The following is a 23,214-nucleotide window of genomic DNA, read 5'->3' on the forward strand; positions in this document are numbered from 1 at the left end:
TAAATATCTATGCCCCTAACATGGGAGCAGCCAATTATATAAGCCAATTAATAAAAAAGCAAAGAAACACATTGACAACAATACAATAATAGTGGGGGACTTTAACACCCCCCCTGACTGAAATGGACAGATCATCTAAGCAAAAGATCAACAAGGAAATAAAGACTTTAAATGACACACTGGACCAAGTGGACCTCACAGATATATTCAGAACATTCCATCCCAAAGCAACAGAATACACATTCTTCTCTAGTGCCCATGGAACATTCTCCAGAATAGATCACATTCTAGGTCACAAATCAGGTCTCAACCAGTACCAAAAGATTGGGATCATTCCCTGCATATTTTTGGACCACAGTGCTTTGAAACTAGAACTCAATCACAAGAGGAAAGTCGGAAAGAACTCAAATACATGGAGGCTAAAGATCATCCTACTAAAGAATGAATGGGTCAACCAGGAAATTAAAGAAGAATTAAAAAAATTCATGGAAACCAATGAAAATGAAAACACAACTGTTCAAAATCTTTGGGATACAGCAAAGGCAGTCCTAAGAGGACAGTATATAGCAATCCAAGCCTTTCTCAAGAAACAAGAAAGCTCTCAAATACACAACCTAATCCTACACCTAAAGGAGCTGGAGAATGAACAGCAAATAAGGCCTAAACCCAGCAGGAGAAGAGAAATAAAGATCAGAGCAGAAATCAATGAACTAGAAACCAAAAGAACAGTAGAACAGATCAACGAAACTAGGAGCTGGTTCTTTGAAAGAATTAACAAGATTGATAAACCCCTGGCCAGACTTATCCAAAAGAAAAGAGAAATGACCCAAATAAACAAAATCATGAATGAAAGAGGACAGATCACAACCAACACCAAAGAAATACAAACAATTATAAGAACATACATATTATGAGGAACTATATGGAAGCAAATTAGATAATTTGGAAAAAAATGGATGCATTCCTAGTGACGTATAAGCTACCAAAACTGAACCAGGAAGAAATAGAAAACCTGAACAGACCTATAACCACTAAGGAAATTGAAGCAGTCATCAAAAATCTCCCAACAAACTAGAGCCTAGAGCCAGATGGTTTCCCAGGGGAATTCTACCAAACATTTAAAGAATTAATACCTATTCTTCTGTAAGTGTTCCAAAAAATAGAAATGGAAGGAAAACTTCCAAACTCTTTTTATGAGGCCACCATTACCTTGATCCCAAAACCAGACAAAGACCCCATCCAAAGGGAGAATTACAGACCAATATCCTTGATGAACATAGATCCAAAAATTCTCATCAAAATACTAGCCAATAGGATCCAACAGTACATTAAAAGGATTCTTCACCCCAACCAAGTGGGATTTATCCCTGGGCTGCAAGGTTGGTTCAACATCCACAAATCAATCAATGTGATATAATACATTAATAAAAGAAAGAACAAGAACCATATGATCTTCTCAATAGATGCAGAGAACTCATTTGACAAAGTACAGCATCCTTTCTTGATCAAAACTCTTCAGAGTATAGGGATAGAGGGTACATACCTCAATATCATAAAAGCCATCTATGAAAAACCTACAGCGAATATCATTCTCAATGGGGAAAAACTGAGTGCTTTCCCCCTAAGGTCAGGAACGTGGCAGGGATGTCTACTCTCACCACTGCTATTCAACATAGTATTGGAAGTCCTAACCACAGCAATCAGACAACAAAAAGAAATCAAAGGCATCCAAATCGGCAAAGATGAAGTCAAACTCTCACTCTTTGCAGATGATATGATACTTTATGTGGAAAACCCAAAAGACTCTACCCCAAAACTGCTAGAACTCACTGAAATTCAGTCAAGTGGCAGGATATAAAATCAATGCACAGAAATCAGTGGCATTCCTATATACCAACAACAAGACAGAAGAAAGAGAAATTAAGGAGTTGATCCCATTTACAATTGCACCCAAAACCATAAGATACCTAGGAATAAATCTAACCAAAAAGGCAAAGAATCTGTACTCATGAAATACTCATGAAAGAAACTGAGGAAGACACAAAGAAATGGAAAAACGTTCCATTCTCATGGATTGGAAGAACAAATATTGTGAATATGTCAATGCTACCTAGAGCAATCTACACATTCAATGCAATCCCCATCAAAATACCATCCGCTTTTTTCAAAGAAATGGAACAAAGAATCCTAAAATTTGTATGGAACCCGAAAAGACGCTGAATAGCCAAAGGAATGTTGAAAAAGAAAAGCAAAGGTGGTGGCATCACAATTCTGGACTTCAAGCTCTATTACAAAGCTGTAATGTCACAAAAACAGACAGATAGATCAATAGAACATAATAGAGAGCCCAGAAATGCACTCTCAACTCTATGGTCAGCTAATCTTCGACAAAGCAGGAAAGAATGTCCAATGGAGAAAAATTTCTTCAAGAGTGGTGTTGGGAAAGTTGGACAGCCATATGCAGAAGAATGAAATTGGACCATTTCCTTACACCACACACAAAAATAGACTCAAAATGGTTGAAAGACCTAAATGTAAGACAGGAGTCCATCCAAATCCTAAAGGAGAACACAGGCAGCAACCTCTTCGACCTCAGCCGCAGCAACTTCTTCCTAGAAACATTGCCAAAGGCAAGGGAAGCAAGGGCAAAAATGAACTATTGGGACTTCATCAAGATAGAAAGCTTTTGCACAGCAGAAGAAACAGTTAATAAAACCAAAAGAAAACTGACAGAATGGGAGAGGATATTTGCAAATGACATATCAGATAAAGGGCTAGTATTCAAAATATATGAAGAACTTATCAAACTCAACACCCAAAGAACAAATGATCCAATCAAGAAATGGGCAGAAGACATGAACAGACATTTTTCCAAAGAAGACATCCAAATGGCCGACAGACATATGAAAAAGTGCTCAACGTCACTCGGCATCAGGGAAATCCAAACCAAAACCTCAATGAGATACCACCTCACACCATTCAGAATGGCAAAAATTAACAAGTCAGGAAACGACAGATGTTGGAGGGGTTTTGGAAAAAGGGGCACCCTGCTACGTTGTTGGTGGCAGTGCAAGCTGGTGCAGCCACTCTGGAAAACAGTATGGAGTTCCCTCAAAAAGTTGAAAATAGAGCTACCATATGACCCAGCAATTGCACTACTGGGTATCTACCCCAAAGGTACAAGTGTCAGGATCCAAAGGGGTACGTGCACCCCATTGTTTATAGCAGCAATCTCCACAATAGCCAAACTGTGGAAAGAGCCAAGATGTCCATCGACAGATGAATGGATAAAGAAGATGTGGTATATATACACAATGGAATATTATGCAGTCATCAAAAGGAATGAGATCTTGCCATTTGCAACGACGTGGATGGAAGTGGAGGGTATTATGCTGAGTGAAATAAGTCAATCAGAGAAAGACATGTATCATATGATCTCACTGATATGAGGAATTCTTAATCTCAGGAAACAAACTGAGGGTTGCCGGAGTGGTGGGGGGGTGGGAGGGATGGGGTGGCTGGGTGATAGACATCAGGTAGGGTATGTGCTATGGTGAGTGCTGTGAATTGTGTAAGACTGTTGAATCACAGACCTGTACCTCTGAAACAAATAATACATCATATGTTAAAAAAAAAAAAAAAGAAGAAGAAGATAGCAGGAGGGGAAGAATGAAGGGGGGGAAATCGGAGGGGGAGACAAACCATGAGAGACTATGGACTCTGAGAAACAAACTGAGGGTTCTAGAGGGGAGGGGGGTAGGGGGATGGGTTAGCCTGGTGATGGGTATTAAAGAGGGCACATACTGAATGGAGTACTAGGTGTTATACGCAAACAATGAATCATGGAACACTACATCAAAAACTAATGATGTAATGTATGGTGATTAACATAACATAATGAAAAAAAACCAATTTCTCTAAGCACTCTCTTCACTTTATCCAGTACTATTATTACGTGTATTGTTCTCTAGAAATAGGCCAGTTATGCACAAATCTCCTTTCCTGCCTGCATTTTTCTTTACTCATGCCTATATTTTACTTTTCAAATAAAATAAATGACCTTCAAATCAGCAAATTTGCAATTTTACATAGCCTAGAAAATCTGAAAGTATTAAAGTCTTCTGGAAAAATTTCCTGATGCTTAAAATAAAATCAACTGCCTATAAGCAATATTTCACATGGGCAGGAGTGGGAGTAGAGGGTACTCTCAAAGGTAGCCACAGGGGAAAATAAGGGCCAATTATTTTAAAATAAAACAAAACAAACAATAATAAAGGTATTAAAATTGCCAAGAAGCTTCCTGTCATAAAACCATCACATCAGGAATAAAAATGACATTTTACTGACATTTGATTGCAGCTAGAATAAAGATATCTTTTGAACTAGCTTCTAGCTTGATGGTATCAAACTTTGTACTTTGTACTATGTCTTACAAAGTAAGATATGTTATAGTAATTGCTCAAGTTTTTAAAATTGAAATACGAATAGTTTTAGCTCAATAGTTTCATATCTCATATGTCAAGCTATTTAATCATGAAATTAGTCCATTCTTTAAATATCAATTATAATTTATTTATATCTGTAAGCAACAATAGAATAAAAGTAACCAAAATAAGTATTCTTTGGTTCTACTGAAAATGTAAAAAAATGAACTAAATGAACTAATGAAAAATGACCTAATTAAAATAGCATTTCTGACTTGCCAGGGAGGAAAAACTAGCCTGTTCCTCTTTTATCACTGAAGAAGTACAAGATACACATTTATTGAGTGTCTATTATATGCCAAGGATTGTTTTACTTGATTCTGATGAAGTAAAATAAAAAAATATTCCTTTTCTTATGAGCAAACCCTTCTACAATGAGAATCAGGCAATAAACAATGAAATCTAATCAATGAGTACATCACACAGAATGTTAGAAGTTGGTAAATATGATGAAAAAATACAGCAAGGCAAGGAGAATCAAGATGCTGGGGGTAGAGGAGTTTCAGCTTTAAAAAGGATGGTCAAGGTGGAGGTCTCAAAATGGTACGTGATAAAAAGGTGAATGTTCTCTCCCAAATACTGGTTACTGTCGCAGCACTTTTAATGTGTCAAAGGAGAAAGACCACTAAAGCCAAAGATGAAAAAAAATCGTTTAACAAATTCTTATGTTAAATGAAATTATCAAGCATTACTGTTTTAATACTGCTTTCTTTTCAATATGTGATGGTACAGGAAAGATCCTGAATAGAGGGGCAGTCTGGCAGGGACTATTAAGCTATAATATTTGCAATTTTGATTAGTTTATTTAATGGAGAAGATTTTTCTCCCCTAAAGTTGTTTTCGGAATGGCAAATTATTTTCATGATTAAACATTGAAGTTATTTTTTTAAAAAAAGACTTGGATTGTGGATCACCACATCAAAAACTAATGATGTATTGTATGGTGACTAATTAAAAAAAAAAAAAGACTTGGGGTGCCTAGTCAGTTAAACCTCCAGCTTTGGCTCAGGTTGTGATCTCAGGGTCTTGGGATCGGGCCCTACGTCAGGCACGAAGCTCAGTGAAGAGTCTGTTTGAGGAGTCTCTCTCCCTCTTTCTCTGTCCCTCCCCTTGCTTGTGGTCATGTGTGCGTGTGCACGCACTCTTTCTCAAATAAATAAAATCTTCAAAAAAAAAAAAAGACTTGAAAATATCATTAAGTGAGCCTGACAGATAATCCTGGAAAAAGGCAAAGAGCGTTCCTGATGGAGGGAATGGTCAGTGCAAAGACTTTTATGTATATGTCACCAGATAGCATAAAAATAGCACCAGATAGCACTAAAATAAATGTCTTAGCTTCTCACAGATAGGTACCAGGATACTGAAGGGACCACCAACACATTACAAACCTTGGCATTTGTGAGAAATTCCATGAAGAATATCATGTTTATATACACAGCTTCCAGCTTAGGAAATAAATTCCTTTGCATAGTAAGATTTCCCAATATGAATGATTTTCTACCAGCTTTAGGGCAATATTTCATACAAACATTTTCTTCAACAGATAACTAAGTGCTCGTTGGTATAGAGAAATTATGAAAGTCATTGCCAGAGCAATGATGAACAACCATGTGTAGGAGGGATATTTAGTATAAGATGTAAGAAGCTTTTTCTTTTTTCTTTTTTTTTTTAATTCTAAAGATGAAAAAAACTGACATTTCAGGGATCACAAGCAACCTGATATTCTGGAGCTAGAGTTTATCCTTGTAAGTTGCATCCACCTCATTTTGAAGTGACTACTTTGGAGAGCATGTTTTTGTGTGTGTGTTTGTTTTGTTTGCTTAATCATAGACATGTAAGTCAAGTACCTATCCCCAGTTCTTAGAACAACCTTACCAGAGGAAGCAGTCCAAATGGAGTTGCTTTAGACCAATCCAATATGATGTTTAATAATTTAAATGAATATCTTCATTTAGGGGAGAATATATTTGCATATGTTGTATATTTTTTATATATTGGATATATTATTATCACGTCAACTGGTTTTCTGCTGTTTGGTCTCTGCACTCAGGAGAGGGAACACCCAACAGAATAAATCCATCTAGAGTGACAAACAGACCACTACAATAAGCCACCAAGCCAGAGGTTGAGGAGTGAAATGGTTGAGGCAGGAAATTTTGAGAAGATGACCAGTGGACTCTAGGAGCAATTTGCTTTGATCACCTAGTATCAAGTTGTCCCCTTCTGCCGTGTAATTAATTCCCTTAGGTTATCCTCAAGCCTCCACAAAGCTATAGACTGTCTCAGCCTCCTATTAACTGTATTGTGAGGAATAAAGTGAGGAATCTCTATTCCTGATTGGCTTGAAGTGGCCCCAGAGAGAGCTTCAGCAGTTATGACATGCCCAGATAAGGAAAGAACAGGGAAATCCAGAACTAGAGTCTGGAGTGACCACTGACAAGTGTAATAAGGACAGGCGTGTGGAACATGCAAGCACAACCAACTGGTCTGTCTTCAAGTTGAGATAATCAGTCTACAGTTTATACCTAATTGAATGGAATTTTGACAAGTTTTAGCCAAGTACTGAATAAAGCAATGTTTAGCCAAATATGATTTTGCCTAATGTGTAGGTCATAATCCAATGTACAGATTAGAATATGAAAATTATAATATTTGTAGAAACTGGTTTGTAAATCCAGTTCCTTATACTAATAGGTTAAACCATATGGAATTGTGATTCTTAAGGTCAAAATGGTTGAATGTCAATAATTTCATATAGTTCAACCTACTAAATTTCAAAAATATAAGGATATTTGCTCTTTTATATTTGTGATTACTTTGGTGTTAGGCATTAGTTTTATGAAACTCAACATCAGTTCAAGATTCTTTCTTCTAGAAAGTTTACATATAGAACAGATTCAAAAGCACTGTACCCAATCCTGAATGAGGGCAGAGATTGCTTTTTTACAGAAACAGGACTATCTGGTCTCTGTACAATTTAAAACCCATCTATAGTCTCCTTAAAAAGCAGGTTGTTTCAACTGTTACTTTGATGCTTCTGTTCTAATAAAACCACTAGTGAATCTTAAATAATATAAAAACAGATAACATAGTATCTTAAATATTATAAATTCAGACAATATACCTAAGTCCATCAGAGATTTGGGAACTAATACAAAATTCAACAAATATGAGCATGAGACATAAAATTTTAATCCTCCAAATTATTATTATCATGACTCTTTCCTTGAATTAGAGCAATGTTTATATTTTACCAGATTAGTCAAAATAGAAGAGGTTATAATCTCTAGCAAACAGCTCCCTCCTTAATTTTAGTGGCTTAAAGAACAAAGGTTAATCTCTCACTCAGGCTAACTGCCTACATGTCACTGGTGTTAGTCAGGGACCCAGGCTGACGATGCACCATGATCTCCTATAGTCACTGTGCTGGAGGCAAGTACACTCTGGAGGGGGGGCGCTCACAGGTGCAATTAAATCTTCTTTTTGTTCTGCTCATATCAGTTCTGGGCACAAGTCATTGGCCAGAACTATTCATATGGCTCACCAGCCACAAGGGAAAGAAGAAGTGCAATCCTCACAAATGTCTGTGAGGAGAAACACATATTTCATGAATAGCACTGATGGACTAACACTTTTACTGGAAGAAGAACAGGGAATCTTCCTTGTTGGGAAACATTTTATATCTGTGTGTGTGCGCATGTACACATGATCATTCATTGGAAGCCATTCTTTGGGTTCAAATCAAGTTTAGGCAGGAAGAACTAAATTCCTTTACTACAATTAGGGTGCCATCCACTGAACACTAAACAAATCACCGCACTTTGTTGCAAAAGATGATCAAATAATCCCTGATTAAATTTCAAAGTGGGCCCCCTACTCAGCTCCAACCGACCACAAACAAATCTTCTTTTAGGAAGAGCCATCTATGAGGAGGAACTAAAAACAAATTTATTTTGTTGATCCATCTTTGAAAACCTACTTGCTTGTGTTCTCAGCAAACACAAGCTTGATGTTTTGTAAAATTTGATGGATTTTATTTTTATTTTTTAAAGATTTTATTTATTTATTTGACAGAAAGAGAGAAAAAGTACAAGCAGGGGGAGCGGCAGGGAGAGGGAGAAGCAGGCTCCCCACTGAGCAGGGAGCCCGATGCCGGGCTTGATCCCAGGATCCCCGGATCATGATCTGAGCTGAAGGCAGAGGCTTAACCAACTGAGCCACCCAGGTGCCCAAATTTGATGGATTTTAGCTCTGAATACAGGCAAGCACAATACTTTGGTTTGATGAAGAAAGTCCAAAAACAATTTTGAAAGCAAAGTTCATGGTGACCACTATTCCTGACACAAATTCTCAGAACAGATGACGGTATCAAAACAGTCAAAAGAGATAACATTATATCTCGATGCATTAAATCCCCATAATATGCTCCCTAGCGAAAGAAAATAAAATTACTTATAAAGTGCTTTGAGGCAAAAACTACTAGTTATTTTCCTATTATGTACAAATGAGTTGAAAAAAATTAGTCTGAGTAGCCATTACGAGATGACATTCTGTGAAATCCTGGAGCAAAAACAAGTTACAATTTAGAAATAGTGAGGGTTCAATCTAAAAGAGAGGAAAAAAAAGAAAGGAATCTTCCCCCATTTTTTTAAGTAAAATTTGAGCTACTCCTTCCCAGTTTAATAAAAGGAAAAATACAAGTAAGATTCTACCTCAGTCCATACATGAAGACACCAGAAAATCTGCTGCTCTAATTCAAGAAAAGAATTAAGATAATAGTAATGTGGGTAGACTTAAGGAACATTTAATGCCGAACCTAGTTTTCAAGTCCATAGAACATCCAACATACTTGAAATTCTTGCACTCACTTTTTCCTAGACATTTCATATGGACTCTGGGTTTGTGATTAAATTCTAGCAATATATATAACCTTAATGTTTTCTTGTTTACCTTTTCTTTTCTTTTTACTTTTTATTTCAGCCAGATGAGATGTTTAGACATATAAGCATTCATAGCATTTCCCAATAATATATGATGGTATCCAGATGATAATTTTAGAGCTTTACAGGATTCCTTGATTTGGGATAGTAATTTGATACTAATTTCTTCAGAAACCCAGGAGGAAAAGAACAAGCATCTAGTAAGCACTTAGCCACATCCCACACTCTACCGACTAAATCTTTATAAAGCAGCCTCATTAAGGGGGTTAAATCTTACTTTATAAGAATATGGAGACTCAGACAGATCAGGTATTTTGGTGAAGTTTGCAAAGCTAGTAAATAGTTAAGATAGTATTAAATCTCAGTTCCAAGGGCTCCAAAGCCCATGCACTTTTTAGAAATCATACAAATCACTTCCATGCATTTCAAAGAATGTTAAAACTTCATACTTCAAGAGATCACTGACTTGTACCATAACACGGGCGACCAAACGAAACTCACAAAGCCCTTTTCTATAGCTACATAGTAACAGATGGGTCAGATTTGGGTACTTATTTGTAATGTGTTGATATTACCTACATATAAACTAATAATAAGAAAAAAATAGCAATAACAATTATACACACCTAACTTTTTTAGGCACTTGGGAGGCAGCGTAACAAAAAAAAAGACAGCTTAGCAAAAAGATTGGGCCACGGAGTCATGCCATCTGGGTTGATTACAGATTCTACCACTTACCAGCTTTATGACCTTAAGCAAGTCATCTTACCTCCCTGTGCTTCAGCTTCCTTATTAGCAATTATTGTTTAACAGCTGAGCACTTTGCCTCATTATCTCATTTAACATTAAAAAAGAAATAAAGTATATTCTAGAAGAAATGTACTTCCATTTTTACCACTCTCAAATCCAATTTTGTTTTTAGCATATATTTTGACTTGTAAGAGCTTCCTAACACTGGACCTGCAAAGGTTCATGGATGCAATATAATCCTGGGATGATCTAGAGACATAATTTGGGGTCTTGATTCTACAGAAATGACTGTCCATAAAACTCATTTAGAAATTAGACACATACTGGTTGGTGTGTAAGAGTTACTGTTGCCTCAAAGCATAATTTAAGTTTTACATTGTTATTTGTTCTTTTATTTATCCTATTCTCCTTTCCAGATTTCTATTTACTAATACTAAATAGGTAATAACTTGCCCAGCTGAGGCTCAGCCTGGAAAAAGAAGGACCTTTCCCTTCGGCACAACCAAGCAGAGTCGAATATAGACCCAGCAGATAAACCTCAAAGTCTGATTGCTCTGAGCTTTTCCCCATAGCACAGTGAGGGACACCTCCCTCCCCATGGGACAGAAAAGAAGGGCCCTTTATATTTGCCTTATTTTAAGTGATACCACCTGCCTTGATTTTATTTTATTCTTACCCTTTAGCCAAAGGGTTATATGCGCTGAAATATAAACCTGCGAAGTCTCATGATCACGGTATATCGTGCCCATAGTCCAACTTCAGTTATTTACAACTACTTCAACATCTCAACAGAGAACAACAAAAATATACCAAGAAAAAATGTGAACTAAACAGTAATGTCCCCCCGCCCCATGCTGGAAATCAAAGCAAGGACTACAAAATCTGATAGGCTGTTTGAAGGTTAAAGAAAGGAAGGGAAGGGAGGAAGGGGGGTGGGGAGAGAAAAGAAAAAAGTAAAAGCAGGCTATTTTTGGAACTAATCAAAGACTAGGTGCCTTCTTAGTCAAAACTCCATTTTCCATCTCTAGAAGAAAAGTAAAAGCCAACATTATAAAGATCAGTTAGGAAATGCACCACCTCTGGAATCTTCCCAAAAAAGACATCAGCCTCAAATTGGCACCAATGAGGTTACTCCCAGAACCTAATGTAGCACTCATCATATAGTACTTAATATTTTTTAAATGAGTGATTTAAGAATGAATTAGATGTTAAATAATCTCCCAGCTGGTCTCACGCCCCCAGTCTTTTTCCTGTCCTGCCAATTTGACGCTGCCATCCCACAGCTCACCTCCCATCCCCTCGCCCTCCATATGCACCACGTGTGCATGCCCAGCAGTACCCGGGATCAGGACTGCTAACGCTGCTCAACCCCATACAGCACCATGCACATAGTTTTGTCACTTGTGCTCCAAGGGCTCCTATTTCCATAAAAAAACACTGGGTGTTGGCCTTGGAAATTGTGCTTGGTGTGCCCAAAGAACCATCTCAGAATATACCCACTCCATGGCACAATCCCAGGAGGCAATGTTGACACTTTTTTTTTCCCCTACAGGAGTGGCACCCCTGGAGCACAACCTCATAGGGAATTCTAGTGACTTATCTGTTTTACGTTTGATTCCTTTTCTTCTCCATTGTCTTTAGCTAATCTGATCCATCACTTCAATTATCCTCGCTTCAAAACCTCAACTCCTTTGTCCTTCCAACAGACCCGACTGTGAATCAATGTATTTGGATACAGTATTTACTGAACAGTCCTTTACAGTCACTGCGTCCTACCCCTTCCCCCTTAAATGAAGGTATTATATGCCAGGTTCCATTTCCAGCTCTCTTGTTGACTGACTTGACAAATCTCGATTAGGTGAATTTATCTGAACTCACAACTTACACTGTCATTTACGTAGTGATGACACCCCCAAACTCTCTCTCCAGTTCCCATCCTTCTTTGTTTACACGTACATTAGCCACCTGATATCCAACACATTGTTCCATCACAACAGGTCCAAAATGACATCTTTATTCCTTCCTCAGAATCTCTCATTTTCCTGTGTTTTGGAATTCCATCCAAAGCGAGAACCATGGATGTCACCCTCCTTTTCTCTTTGCTGCCCAAAGCTAATGGGTTACCAAGTTCTATTCCCTCTACCCCCCAGATAATTTTGAAACCCATACTCTCATCTCCATCCCACTGCCACCATAGTGCCTTCCTTCTGTAGCACCTGGACTCCTACACTAACCTCTCCCGAATGATTGTCCTGCCTCCAGCTTTGTTTCTAATCCATCCTCCTCACTGTTGACGAGATCATTCATTCCACTTAACTTAAAATCCTTCAGTGGCTCCCTCAGGTTTTCAGAATAAAGGCTAACCTATTTCAAAGGGCATACAAGCCTTTCCTAGTCAAAGCCCTTCTCCCATAAGAAATAACAGAAAGTGGTCTGCTGCTACCTTTCCAGGACCCAGGCTGCAAATGCTCTTTACTTGCCCATCCTGGACAGGAAAAACGGCTGCCTAGTCCCAGCTCTTTCACAGGAGGCCTCACCATCCCCCATGAGGTCTGGGAAAGACCAAATGCTGCTGCCAGCTAAGCCTTCCTCCATATTCTCAGGCCCCCTGGAGCCAACTAAATTCCAGGCACAGTCTTGCGAGCCTTCTGGCACCACAGCCTCCCAACCAAAGGCAGTTTTGACTATGATGTAAGGCCAGCCTGCTAACATGAGCATCTCCATTAGCACGAACGCCTCTGGAGAGGAAAACACATGACGTTGGTAAAGACGTGATGCTTGGCTGTCCGCTCACTGTGGCCAGCTGCAGGGCCATGCGGTCTGACAACACTGGCATGCTGGGGGTTGGGGGGGACGTGGGGGTGCTCGTCTCACATACGGGCAGGAACACTCCAGACATGGGAACATATACATCAATCAATACAAGACCTATGCAGAAATCACAGGCTTTTCAAATGGAAGGCCTGTAAACAGTAGAAAATGATGCATAAGAAGGATGCACGGTTCTGTGCTTACTTCAGAATTTCCCTTCTGACTTTTGTGGTCACGTTTTTCTTTTTATTATACCTGCCTCAGATAGTGGTTTTATTGTATTATCCAGAATACCTAAGTAATCTTTATTTTCTAAATGGAAACATCATTTCCTCAGAAGAGGGTAGATGGCTTAAAAGGAAAAGATAATTAGTCATACAATTCTTCTTGTTGAACATGCGCCTACTCTCCATTAAACTTTTAAAAATAATGAGACAAATAAACACTTTTACAGAAACTCATGTGTCTCCATGGAAAAAGGATTGAGGTCATTATTATTTCCCTTGAGGAATGCAGATCAACTATAATTATGTGTGACATTTTGAAACAATGCAGTATTGCTTCAACTAACCATTTCTTTTGCAAATATTTCAGATGGATTAGCTATACTGACATATTTTATTTCAGCATGTTCATTAAAAACGAATTTTCCTTATTTCTAACCATATTTTCATTAAAATTCGTCCTCACTGGAAACAAAATATGCTTTAGCATAAAAAAACCCAGAAATAAGGCCACATATGATTAGATGTATATATTTATACTCAACTGATATGGTTTAAGGATGTATTTTTTTAAATACATAACAGACATTATTAGGCAAAATACTCTCATTTGGGGAAAATGTATGTTTTAGTATTATCACTTGCAAATTTAATGCTATATATTATTTTGATTATTCTACATTACATTTTTAATAGACAGAATTTCAAGTGATCAAAAATATGCAGCATTTTTTTTTTAAGATTTTATTTATTTATTTGAGAAAGAGAGAGAATGAGAGAGAGAGAGCACATGAGAGGGGGGAGGGTCAGAGGGAGAAGCAGACTCCCTGCCAAGCAGGGAGCCCGATGTGGGACTCGATCCCGGGACTCCAGGATCATGACCTGAGCTGAAGGCAGTCGCTTAACCAACTGAGCCACCCAGGCTCCCAAATATGCAGCATTTTTATTCATCAAGACTGAAAACTAGATATAACCTTGTTGCTTCTGAACATGTAGAAGGTTTGTAAAGGGTACAGTATCTGGAATGGTTTAGGGACAGAAGGTAAGGAATACACAGAGAACAGTCACCTGGCATGCATGGTCCATCTACGTAAAGATGACAACTCTAATGTATTTAGTTGTGTTTTATTTAATTAGGCCCTTTCGGGAGTTATTTCAAAATAAAATGATCGAATAATCCTTCTTCCATCGCTGTAGACATTTTTGTAGTATTTCCGTTTGTAAAACCTTTGGCTCTGATCATCTATAGATCAGTTATAAATTGTCTGTCCCTTTCTTTCTTCACATTCCTCTGTTGAATCCGTAACTCAACTCTGTCCTTTCCCTAAACTGCATTATAAATAAATTAGAAAACACACATCTGCTCAAACTGGCGGCTCCATTTTAATTGGCTCAACCGCCCAGAGCAGCTCCAGGAAGGCTCACAGTAAATTTTGCTCGTGGCCTTTACTCACAGAAGCTTTCTACAGATGCAGTCACCAGAACCACATGTGAGTCCGAAGGTCAGGTGAAATCTCAAAGACTTATGGTAAGAAAAAGAAAAAAAAGGTTTACTACTTTTCAGTGTTTAAAAGTACAAAAACACAGTGATAAATCTCATACTTCTGTTTGAGAATCATGAAGATCACGCATAGGAAAGCACGTGAACCTGTTTTTCTTGTTAAATATAGCCAGGTAACGTAGAAATTTCACTTTATTTCAAAGGATGGTGTTACGGCCCCAAATGTGTCCTCTAAAGATGCTTAAGTTGAAGCCCTAAACCCCCAATGTGACTGTCTTTGGAGATGGACCTTTCAGGATGTAATTAAGGTTAAATGAGGTCATAAAGGTGCATCCCTGAGTCTACAGGGCTGACTGATGTCCTTACAAGAAGAGGAAAAGCTACTGGAACTCTCTCTCCAGGCAGGTACTCAGAGAAAAGACCACGTAAAGACCACGGGGAGAAGGCAGTATCCGTAAACTGAGGAGAGAGATCTGACCAGAAACTAACCTTGCTGGCACCTTGATTATGAACTTCCAGCCTCCACAACTGTGAGAAAATAAATGTCTGTTGTTTAAGCCCTTCAGTCAATGGTATTCGGTTACGGCGGCCCGAGCCGACTAAGGCAGATTGTTATCTCACTACTCTGGAGAACTAACTGTGTTCATGCTTTGTACCAGCTAGTCCTAGCACAGAAAGCACTGGTTTTTTAATAGTACAGGTTTTAAACTTTGATCAAATAATCTATACCAGCATCATAAAAATACAATTTCCCCCTTTTCTACATGTGCCTTAGTGGCTTTCACACTTTTTGACTGGGATCCACAATAGTCTTAGTATTTATATATGCATGTATGTATATAACGTATAGTGTATTTATAATATGTATGTGTCTTTCACAAAACTTTTCCTATCTAACTGTAGAAGATCTGTTCAGTTCTATTTTATTTACAAAATAAATGCCTGTCAGAATCAGACCAATAAATACGGAGAACAAACTGGTGGTTGCCAGAGGGAAGGGGGTGGGAGGAGGGGCACAATGGGTGAAGGGGAGTGGGAGATACAGGCTTCCAGTTATGGAATGAGTAGGTCCACAGGCATATAAGGTACAGCATAGGGAATATAGTCAACATTGTAGTAGCTTTGTATGGTCATAGATGGTAGCTACACTTGTATAAAAATATTAAATCACTATGTTGTACACCCAAAACTAATATAACATTGTGTGTCAACTATACACAAATTTTAAAAGTTAATTAATTAAAAAAATAAACGTGTGTATGTTTTTAACATTCACTTAAGAGCCAGTTTATGGCTAGATGTTTGAGGGTTTTTTTTTTATGTTATCCAAAACATTTCCTAGTTACAATTTCCTTTTTTCCCTTAGCATCTCAAGATCCTTAAAAGTACACTGAAGTTCAAACAATTAACAATATTCTCTCTCTCTTTCCCTCACATTCATTCCCTCCCTAACACACACACACACACACACACAATGAGTCTAACTAAGATGGAGACAAATCAATTGGGGTCCTGGGGTGCCTGAGTGACTCAGTTGTTAAGCATCTGCCTTCGGCTCAGGTCATGATCCCAGGGTCCTGGGATCAAGCCCCACATCAAGCCCACATCGGGCTCCCTGCTCCATGGGAAGCCTGCTTCTCCCTCTCCCACTCCCCCTGCTTGTGTTCTCTCTTTCGCTGTGTCTCTCTCTGTCAAATAAATAAAATCTTAAAAAAAAAATCGACTGGTGTCCTGTTCAAAGCAGAACTTTTTACATGATTTAAACCAGAATGTCAAGCACATTGTCTTGCTGATTTGTTGATAATAAAAGATTTTGGTTTTATGGTGCAACTAAGATATAGATTAATGCATACAGACTATGTGAATTCCTAACTGAGAAATAGGATACCCATGAAGGGAAGTGCTGGATAACTCACAGTCTAATTCCTTATAGGCACTGTGGGCACTGATAAGAACTTACATGATGAAGAGTTTCAAAGAAAGTATTTATTTGTAGAGAGAAACTAATTTTATCATTTCCTATCTTATTCTGTTTCTTTTAGGTTTATGTTTAAAGAATCTGGCTTGCTGTATCAAAGATTTGGGCCCTGGTGTCTCCTGGCATATGAACATCACTGGATGATGAAATGGAGGGATAATTAGAGGAAGACAATGGATACAATTGTTGCAGGTTTTGCAGATTTGTTCTCTAAAAAAATTGGTAAAGTTAGCTAACACCAAAAAACCAAAAATTCAGAATTTGTAATAAGACACTACTCTGTCACACTTAACTGATAATACTTCTGGACCTGTAACTATGAAATCCAAATGTAATTTCCAAAGTATAAAATTTCAAGAACAAGATTGAAATTTTAAACTTTCCAAAACTTCATGGGTCAAAATTCTAATGTTCATTTCTATATGTATAGTTGTATAAAATGGGTAAAACAGTATCTTTTTGAACACCTGAAATCTGTACACAGGGAACTTGGCCATAAGGCATACAGCTTTGGGCACATAATGTATACATACCTATGTGTACTTGCACAGGTTTATAGGGACATAAGAAAGAAGGAAATAATTCAATATAGTAAAAAAAAATTCAATATTATATGATACATTCACTTTTCCATGCTATTGACATTTTGACATAAATATTTTCTATTGTATTTCTCTTTATGGAATAACATTTACCTTGTGCCCTTAAGAAAAAAAAATGAAACAAAAGAAAAAAGAAGAAATAGTGAGGAAAATATTTTAAATTATCTTTTTTCATTATAAATTAGCCTCAGCACCTGGTACATAAGGGTGTTTAGCAAGTATCTGTTAACTGAATTACACTTAACATACAGCAAATTCACACCAAACATAAATATTAAAAATCTTAAATAAAAAATAAATGTCAAAAAAGATGAAAAATAACATTTACTGAATTAGCTAAATAGGAGTATTTTTTGCACACTCCTTAATTCTTACCTCTTCCTTTGTCTTTTTTGATATCACTCGGAGCCAGTCTCCAATCATGCTCAGGACAGCTGCAAAGTAAGCAAGCCCTACAAGGATCCAAAACCACACGACAGGCTTATAGAAGTCTAGATATTCAATATCTGATCCACCTGTGTGAGAAAAATAAAGCAGAACAAAATAGCTTCATATTCATATGAAAGTAAACAATATGGATATTTGCTAAAAGTATCAACTGAATTGTGGCTTACAAAACAAACCTCCACATTATTTTCTTCATTTGGGATTCTTTCCTGTCTGTATCTATTTTTCAAGAACCAGTCACTAGGTTCTTTTTTCTCTTAAGTTTTTATTTTAATTCCCATTAGCTAACATCCAAGTGTTATATTTAGTCACTACGTTCTTCTTAATGAGACCTTTCATTACATCTCCAGGTCATAATGATTTTTCTTTGTTCTGTTTCTTTTTTGTTTATTATAATCTGCCTCAACTAGTCTAGCACTTAAGTATTGCACGTGTACTAGTTTCTCTTTCCACCTCTACTGTAACAAGTAGAAGATAGAAATGGCACTTTTTTGGGTATGCATTCAACTTAGCATATTTACATTACTGCCAATCAATTCATGCTACCCAATCAATACATGCTAACCAATCAATTAAAAGTCGACCTGGACCGAAAGTGGTTCTTATTCTAAAATCACCAGTACAATGGATTGATAACAAAAGTCTGAGACAATGCCTTGGTAGGCTAATCGGAACAAAGAGTGATTTGCAGATGATACTGCCATTCATTATTCTTGGACTTTTCAGAGGAATTCCCATATATGTCACATATTTAAATCCTTGGCTCTCAAGAAAAAATTAGCAAAGGAGCTCTTCTGCTTTACTGTAACCTTTGTTACTTCTCCATCCATTTGATACAGAAACTGCACCTATGAGAATCTGAATACATTTCAACACATCCCTACTTCAGCACATATTAATGGAGCACTTAGTAACTCCCAAACGCTCCAACACTTCTCTTCAGAAGAGAGAGAAACAAGTCTCTCTCTTGAGAAATTCATAATTTACCCTGAGAAAGCCTCACAGAGACAATCATTCATAATGGGGTAGATCAAGTGACAGCAAAAACGAATTTTTAAAAAAAGTGCTTACGAGAGGACATGAAAGAAAGGATTTTTTTTTTTTTTTTACTTCTGGAAGGGGAAAGGTGAGAAGAGAGAAAGGGAGTCTTCAGTAATGAAGATCAAAACAGAGAAAAATTCAGCGTAAAAATATACGACATACTCAAAGGACTTTTGGTAGCTAATGCTACATATGGATGGGGGCCAGGGAGTAGATGGGCAGAAGAGAGGAATCTAGAAAAAATGAGTTGTGTCAGCTTGTAAAAACTTGCTCCTGACGCAATGGGGCATAGGTAAAGTTTATAGATGATAAGTCTTCTATTCATGTTTGACCATATGCATGGAAAGATCCAGCTGCAGAGAAGGAAGGTCGACAGGGAAGTCCCATGAGAAACTTTTGTTCCGAACTAGCCAAGAGTTTATTGTGCCTGAGTTAGGGCTGGAATGGAAGGAAAAGGTGGTAGAGGCAGCATCGTCAAGGAAGGGCTCTCGGATGACCAGAGTCCCTCTTTTGGGAGAGGATACTAGCCACTGAACAGGAAATGTAGGGGAAGGAACAGGGATTAAAAAAAAGTGAGGAGGGGGGTGCTGGCTCAGTTAGAAGAACACTGACTCTTGATCATGGGGTTGTGAGTTCAAGCCCCGCTTTGGGTATAGAGATTAATAAATAAATAAACTTAGAAAAAGGTAATTCAAACTGGTACATGATAGGTCTGAAGTGCTTGAGGTAGCAGCAGGTGGAAGTATACAGCAGGATCCTTAAATAAAGATATAATGTGTAACAGGGCAGAGCAGGAAATAAGGACTGTAGTGAGAACGACACAGAGATGGGATGCTGAGAGGGGTCATGGATGCACTCAAGTCACAAAAATCCAACCCATATGTTCAGAAGAACTGCTAATAAATAGCAAGTACACATTAAAATCAGATATAAAATACTGAATATAACATAGCAATAAATTAGACTTTGAGTTGCCTGCAATGACATTTTCAAATATCAAAAGGTCAGAGTAAAAAGAGAACATTTTTCTATCAGGCAAGTAATATGAATAGACACAGGTTCAGCTTGCTTTGGGGACAAAAAAATAATTTTAAAAACCCAGTTTCCAAAGTAAATAATGTGACTTTCAAAATATTGTAGAAATTTTACCTTGTGTAGAATTTTAAAAAGTATCATTTCTGGGAAGGATTGTGGAGGCCAAAGGCATCTCGTGATGGTTAAGACTTGGCCCAGGGGGGTAGCAGCTCTACAAATTCAGAGAAGTGACTTAAGAAGTGTGTGTGGAAACTTGTCATATGATAGGCTCGCTAGCGAATTCCATTTTTCAAAGGTTTCCATTTCATTGAAACCAAAATGACATTTTTTTCCAAGTACTTTCTCTTTCAAAACCAGAAAAATCTTCATCCAAATAGTTGTGACTCACTTAACACATAAGTTCACCAACATGTTGACTTTAGAAGTTAGTTCATACTCAAGATGACTTTTTAGAAGTCTTCTTTCTTATAAACAGGATGTCACAGTTTGAGAAGAGTAAATTAGCTTAATCACCGAAAGGTCTATATTTGGGTAAAATGTTCATCCCACAAGTTCCAGTGGATTCTAAGCCTGAGCATGGGGGTGGAGAGTGTTTCCCATTCCCACTCTTAGGATAAAATATCAGTGGTCAAAGGATTTGGGAAAAACTAATGTACACAGGAGTGTTGTCCAACAACTCACAAGTCCTATTCACTTCCTGGTTGCCAAGATTTATGAATTAATTTCCACATTATTTCATCCACTTGATCCAAGAATCCAAATTAAAATATCTGTAATATTAGGATAACTCACTTAAAAGGAGCTGTTAGTCTTATTTTTAAATCAGGAAATGCCAACAAAAATTTTTTCTGGCTGTTGTAAGCATCAATTTTAGTCTAGCTAAATTCGGGAAATCTGAACATGGGTGGGTCTCTCGCTGATTAAGAACCTAGGGTAATTTCTCTGTCCTGGATTCACTGCCTGTGTCCCCCACCCCCATCTCCACTCGACTACTCTATTTTTTCCCCTCCTTCCACAGACTCCTGAGATGTAGCCTGCAGGATGCTACGACCCACTCTCCCCCCCTGGGCTCCTCACCCACTTGGCAGGATCGGTCACCTCACGGCTGTTTGTTGCTACTGAAAATACACACACAAGTCCTTTCCATTTTCAGACCTTTCTAGCTAATCCTTATAGGAGAGCAGACAGATGGTAATGAAAATAGCAAAGAAGGGTGGAGGTACAAAGGTTCCAGGAATCTTACAAACTGTTCCAAATAGTAACGTAAATCTCTTCCTGACGCTCATGATATGTGATGGCGCCTTTTTTCTCTGGATTTCTCCTTAGTGCTTAAATAAGGAGATCAGCCAGAATCTAATCTGATCTAGCAGATTAAACTTCTAAAAATATAGCTCAGGAAAGGTTTATTACTATTATTACTGTTATTATTACTTATGGCATTATTGCTAGGAACCCATTTTAGCAATAGTGGGTTTCCTAAACATTTGCTTGGAACAATCCCTCCATCTAGCATTAACAAAGCCATCTCCTACCTGGCCCCAAAGAATCACTGCTTAGGGGGCAGAACAGCCCATGAGGCTATAGCAGGCACATACAGGTTTTTTTAAATAAAGGCCCTGCTAGTCCTATATCGCCCAGTCTATGCTCATTTCAGCTGATTTCTGAAATATTCCAAAATCTGATTGAGAGAGAAGAGTGAAAAGTAAGACTTCCTGATTGCCCACCTAAATGAAATCATTCCACCCTAAAGCCCTGGGGGGCAAGTGGTGAGGGGAGCTGTATTCCCACTCCTCCATTTCCACTGATTTCTAGGACAGGGCTATTAGTAAGACCATTCACTATAGATTTAAGCCACTTCTCTGGCTGCATTTATCAGTAATTAAGCTGATAATTCAATTGCTATCACTCTCATAGTCTGTTCAGAACTGAGGAGTAAAAGACCATTTTTGTATTGGCTCCTAGAAATCCCAACAGTAAGTAGCCCCACTTAAAATAGAGGAGTCATAGTCTCAGTAGGTAAAAGAACGTGTGTCAGGCCACACAGGAAAGGAGGCAGCAGAACTAGAATTCAAACTCAGGGCTCCCTGGCTCCAAAACACAGCCTTTTCCCCATTGACCAGGTTGTCCATGCCACCTGTGATCTCAGCTGCTGTCCTTCCCTATCATTTATCCACCAGCCCTTTGTGTCCATACTGCATGGTAGACACTTAGCTAGGGCTAGAAACACTAAGTCAAACAAAGCTGATAATCACTGCCTCTTTCCCCTCCTCCTCAACGGTCTTACCTGGAAACCAGGTGGGTCTGAAGATAAGTACTACTGAATAAGGGACAGGTGGGGCTACGTAAGGGGATGTGATCAGGCTCACAAAATTCAAAATGTGGGAGATGAAAGGAAACCAGAGATAAGGGAACAAACCAGACCATCCTAGGTGTCAGAGGGGAGGTCTCACTCTAACAGCTACTTGTGACCAACCTAGAATTACCAGACCCTAAAAAGGAAGTACGCCATTGAAGGTGCTATCAATAGAGATGTTAAACATATTTAAGTTCCCTGGCTAGCTTTCTATAAAAGACCATCCTTGAGAGCCCTCAGTGACAACCCTGTTGGGATTCATCTCACTCCTGAGAGCTTTTTTCCTGTATCCTCACTTAATATAACTTCTCTCGCTTTACTCCCCGTTGTCCGCGAGATTCATTCTTCGACTGCATGAGACAAGAACCTCACTCCCCTGCATCATTCTGGTGCCGAAACCCAGGATCACTCCCATCGAAGGGTGAGTAAAGGCGGACTCTTTTCTTTCCTGGGAGAAGTTTCTCCCTTAGATGACCTCTTTTAACAAGCAACAAAACTGGGTACCTGTCAGCCAATTAAAGGTTAATAGAGCAGCCACTGGTCTTAAGTCTCAGGTGACAGGCTTCTGGAGAAAGGTTTGGTCAATCCCCCTTTCTCAAAAGAAGGGAATGTTGGCCTAACCCTACCCAGCTCTGCTTTCTCTTCATTGACTTTTCTTGAGTGGCTTTCTCCCACCTCAGGGACTTTGCCTCAGGTTCTTCCAATCTCCGGTGATCATACCACTATGATTATAAGCTTTTATTCCTGAAGAAATGGTATTTAGAAATGGTAAATTTCATTTAAAAGTGTCTTTCGTGAGAACTTGGTTCAGGATGGACAGGAAAAGCGCTCACGGGGTGAGGTGAGGAAGCATAATTGGAAATTGGCTAATAACGGGCCTGACTCATAAGGCACCATGGTGCTAGGAAAGCAAGCGCATTTACGTGACCAAAAATGAGGGTTCAATCCAGAGAGCTCCGAAGAATGAGGTCATTACAAGGATTTCCTACTCTGTATAAGATTCATCGGGGAGCGCACGTAAGGACTGGCAATCCAGCGCTCAGAACCT

At 38.3% G+C, this 23,214-nt stretch overlaps 1 protein-coding gene across 6 annotated transcripts in view; it reads right to left on the reverse strand.

Moving 5' to 3' along the window:
- Positions 1-23,214, reverse strand: part of KCNK2 (potassium two pore domain channel subfamily K member 2) — a 223,208-nt gene that overhangs the window by 31,054 nt on the left and 168,940 nt on the right. For all 6 annotated transcript variants that reach the window (XM_025878010.2, XM_073900170.1, XM_073900169.1 and 3 more), the window contains exon 6: positions 17,666-17,805. In XM_025878010.2, coding sequence (XP_025733795.1) covers positions 17,666-17,805 — 140 coding nt within the window. The remainder of the gene's footprint in view (positions 1-17,665; positions 17,806-23,214) is intronic.

Source organism: Callorhinus ursinus, unplaced genomic scaffold (assembly GCF_003265705.2).
Source record: "Callorhinus ursinus isolate GAN/ISIS: 27379988/994484 unplaced genomic scaffold, GSC_fseal_2.0 scaffold13, whole genome shotgun sequence".
In the NCBI taxonomy this organism is placed as follows: domain Eukaryota; kingdom Metazoa; phylum Chordata; class Mammalia; order Carnivora; family Otariidae; genus Callorhinus; species Callorhinus ursinus.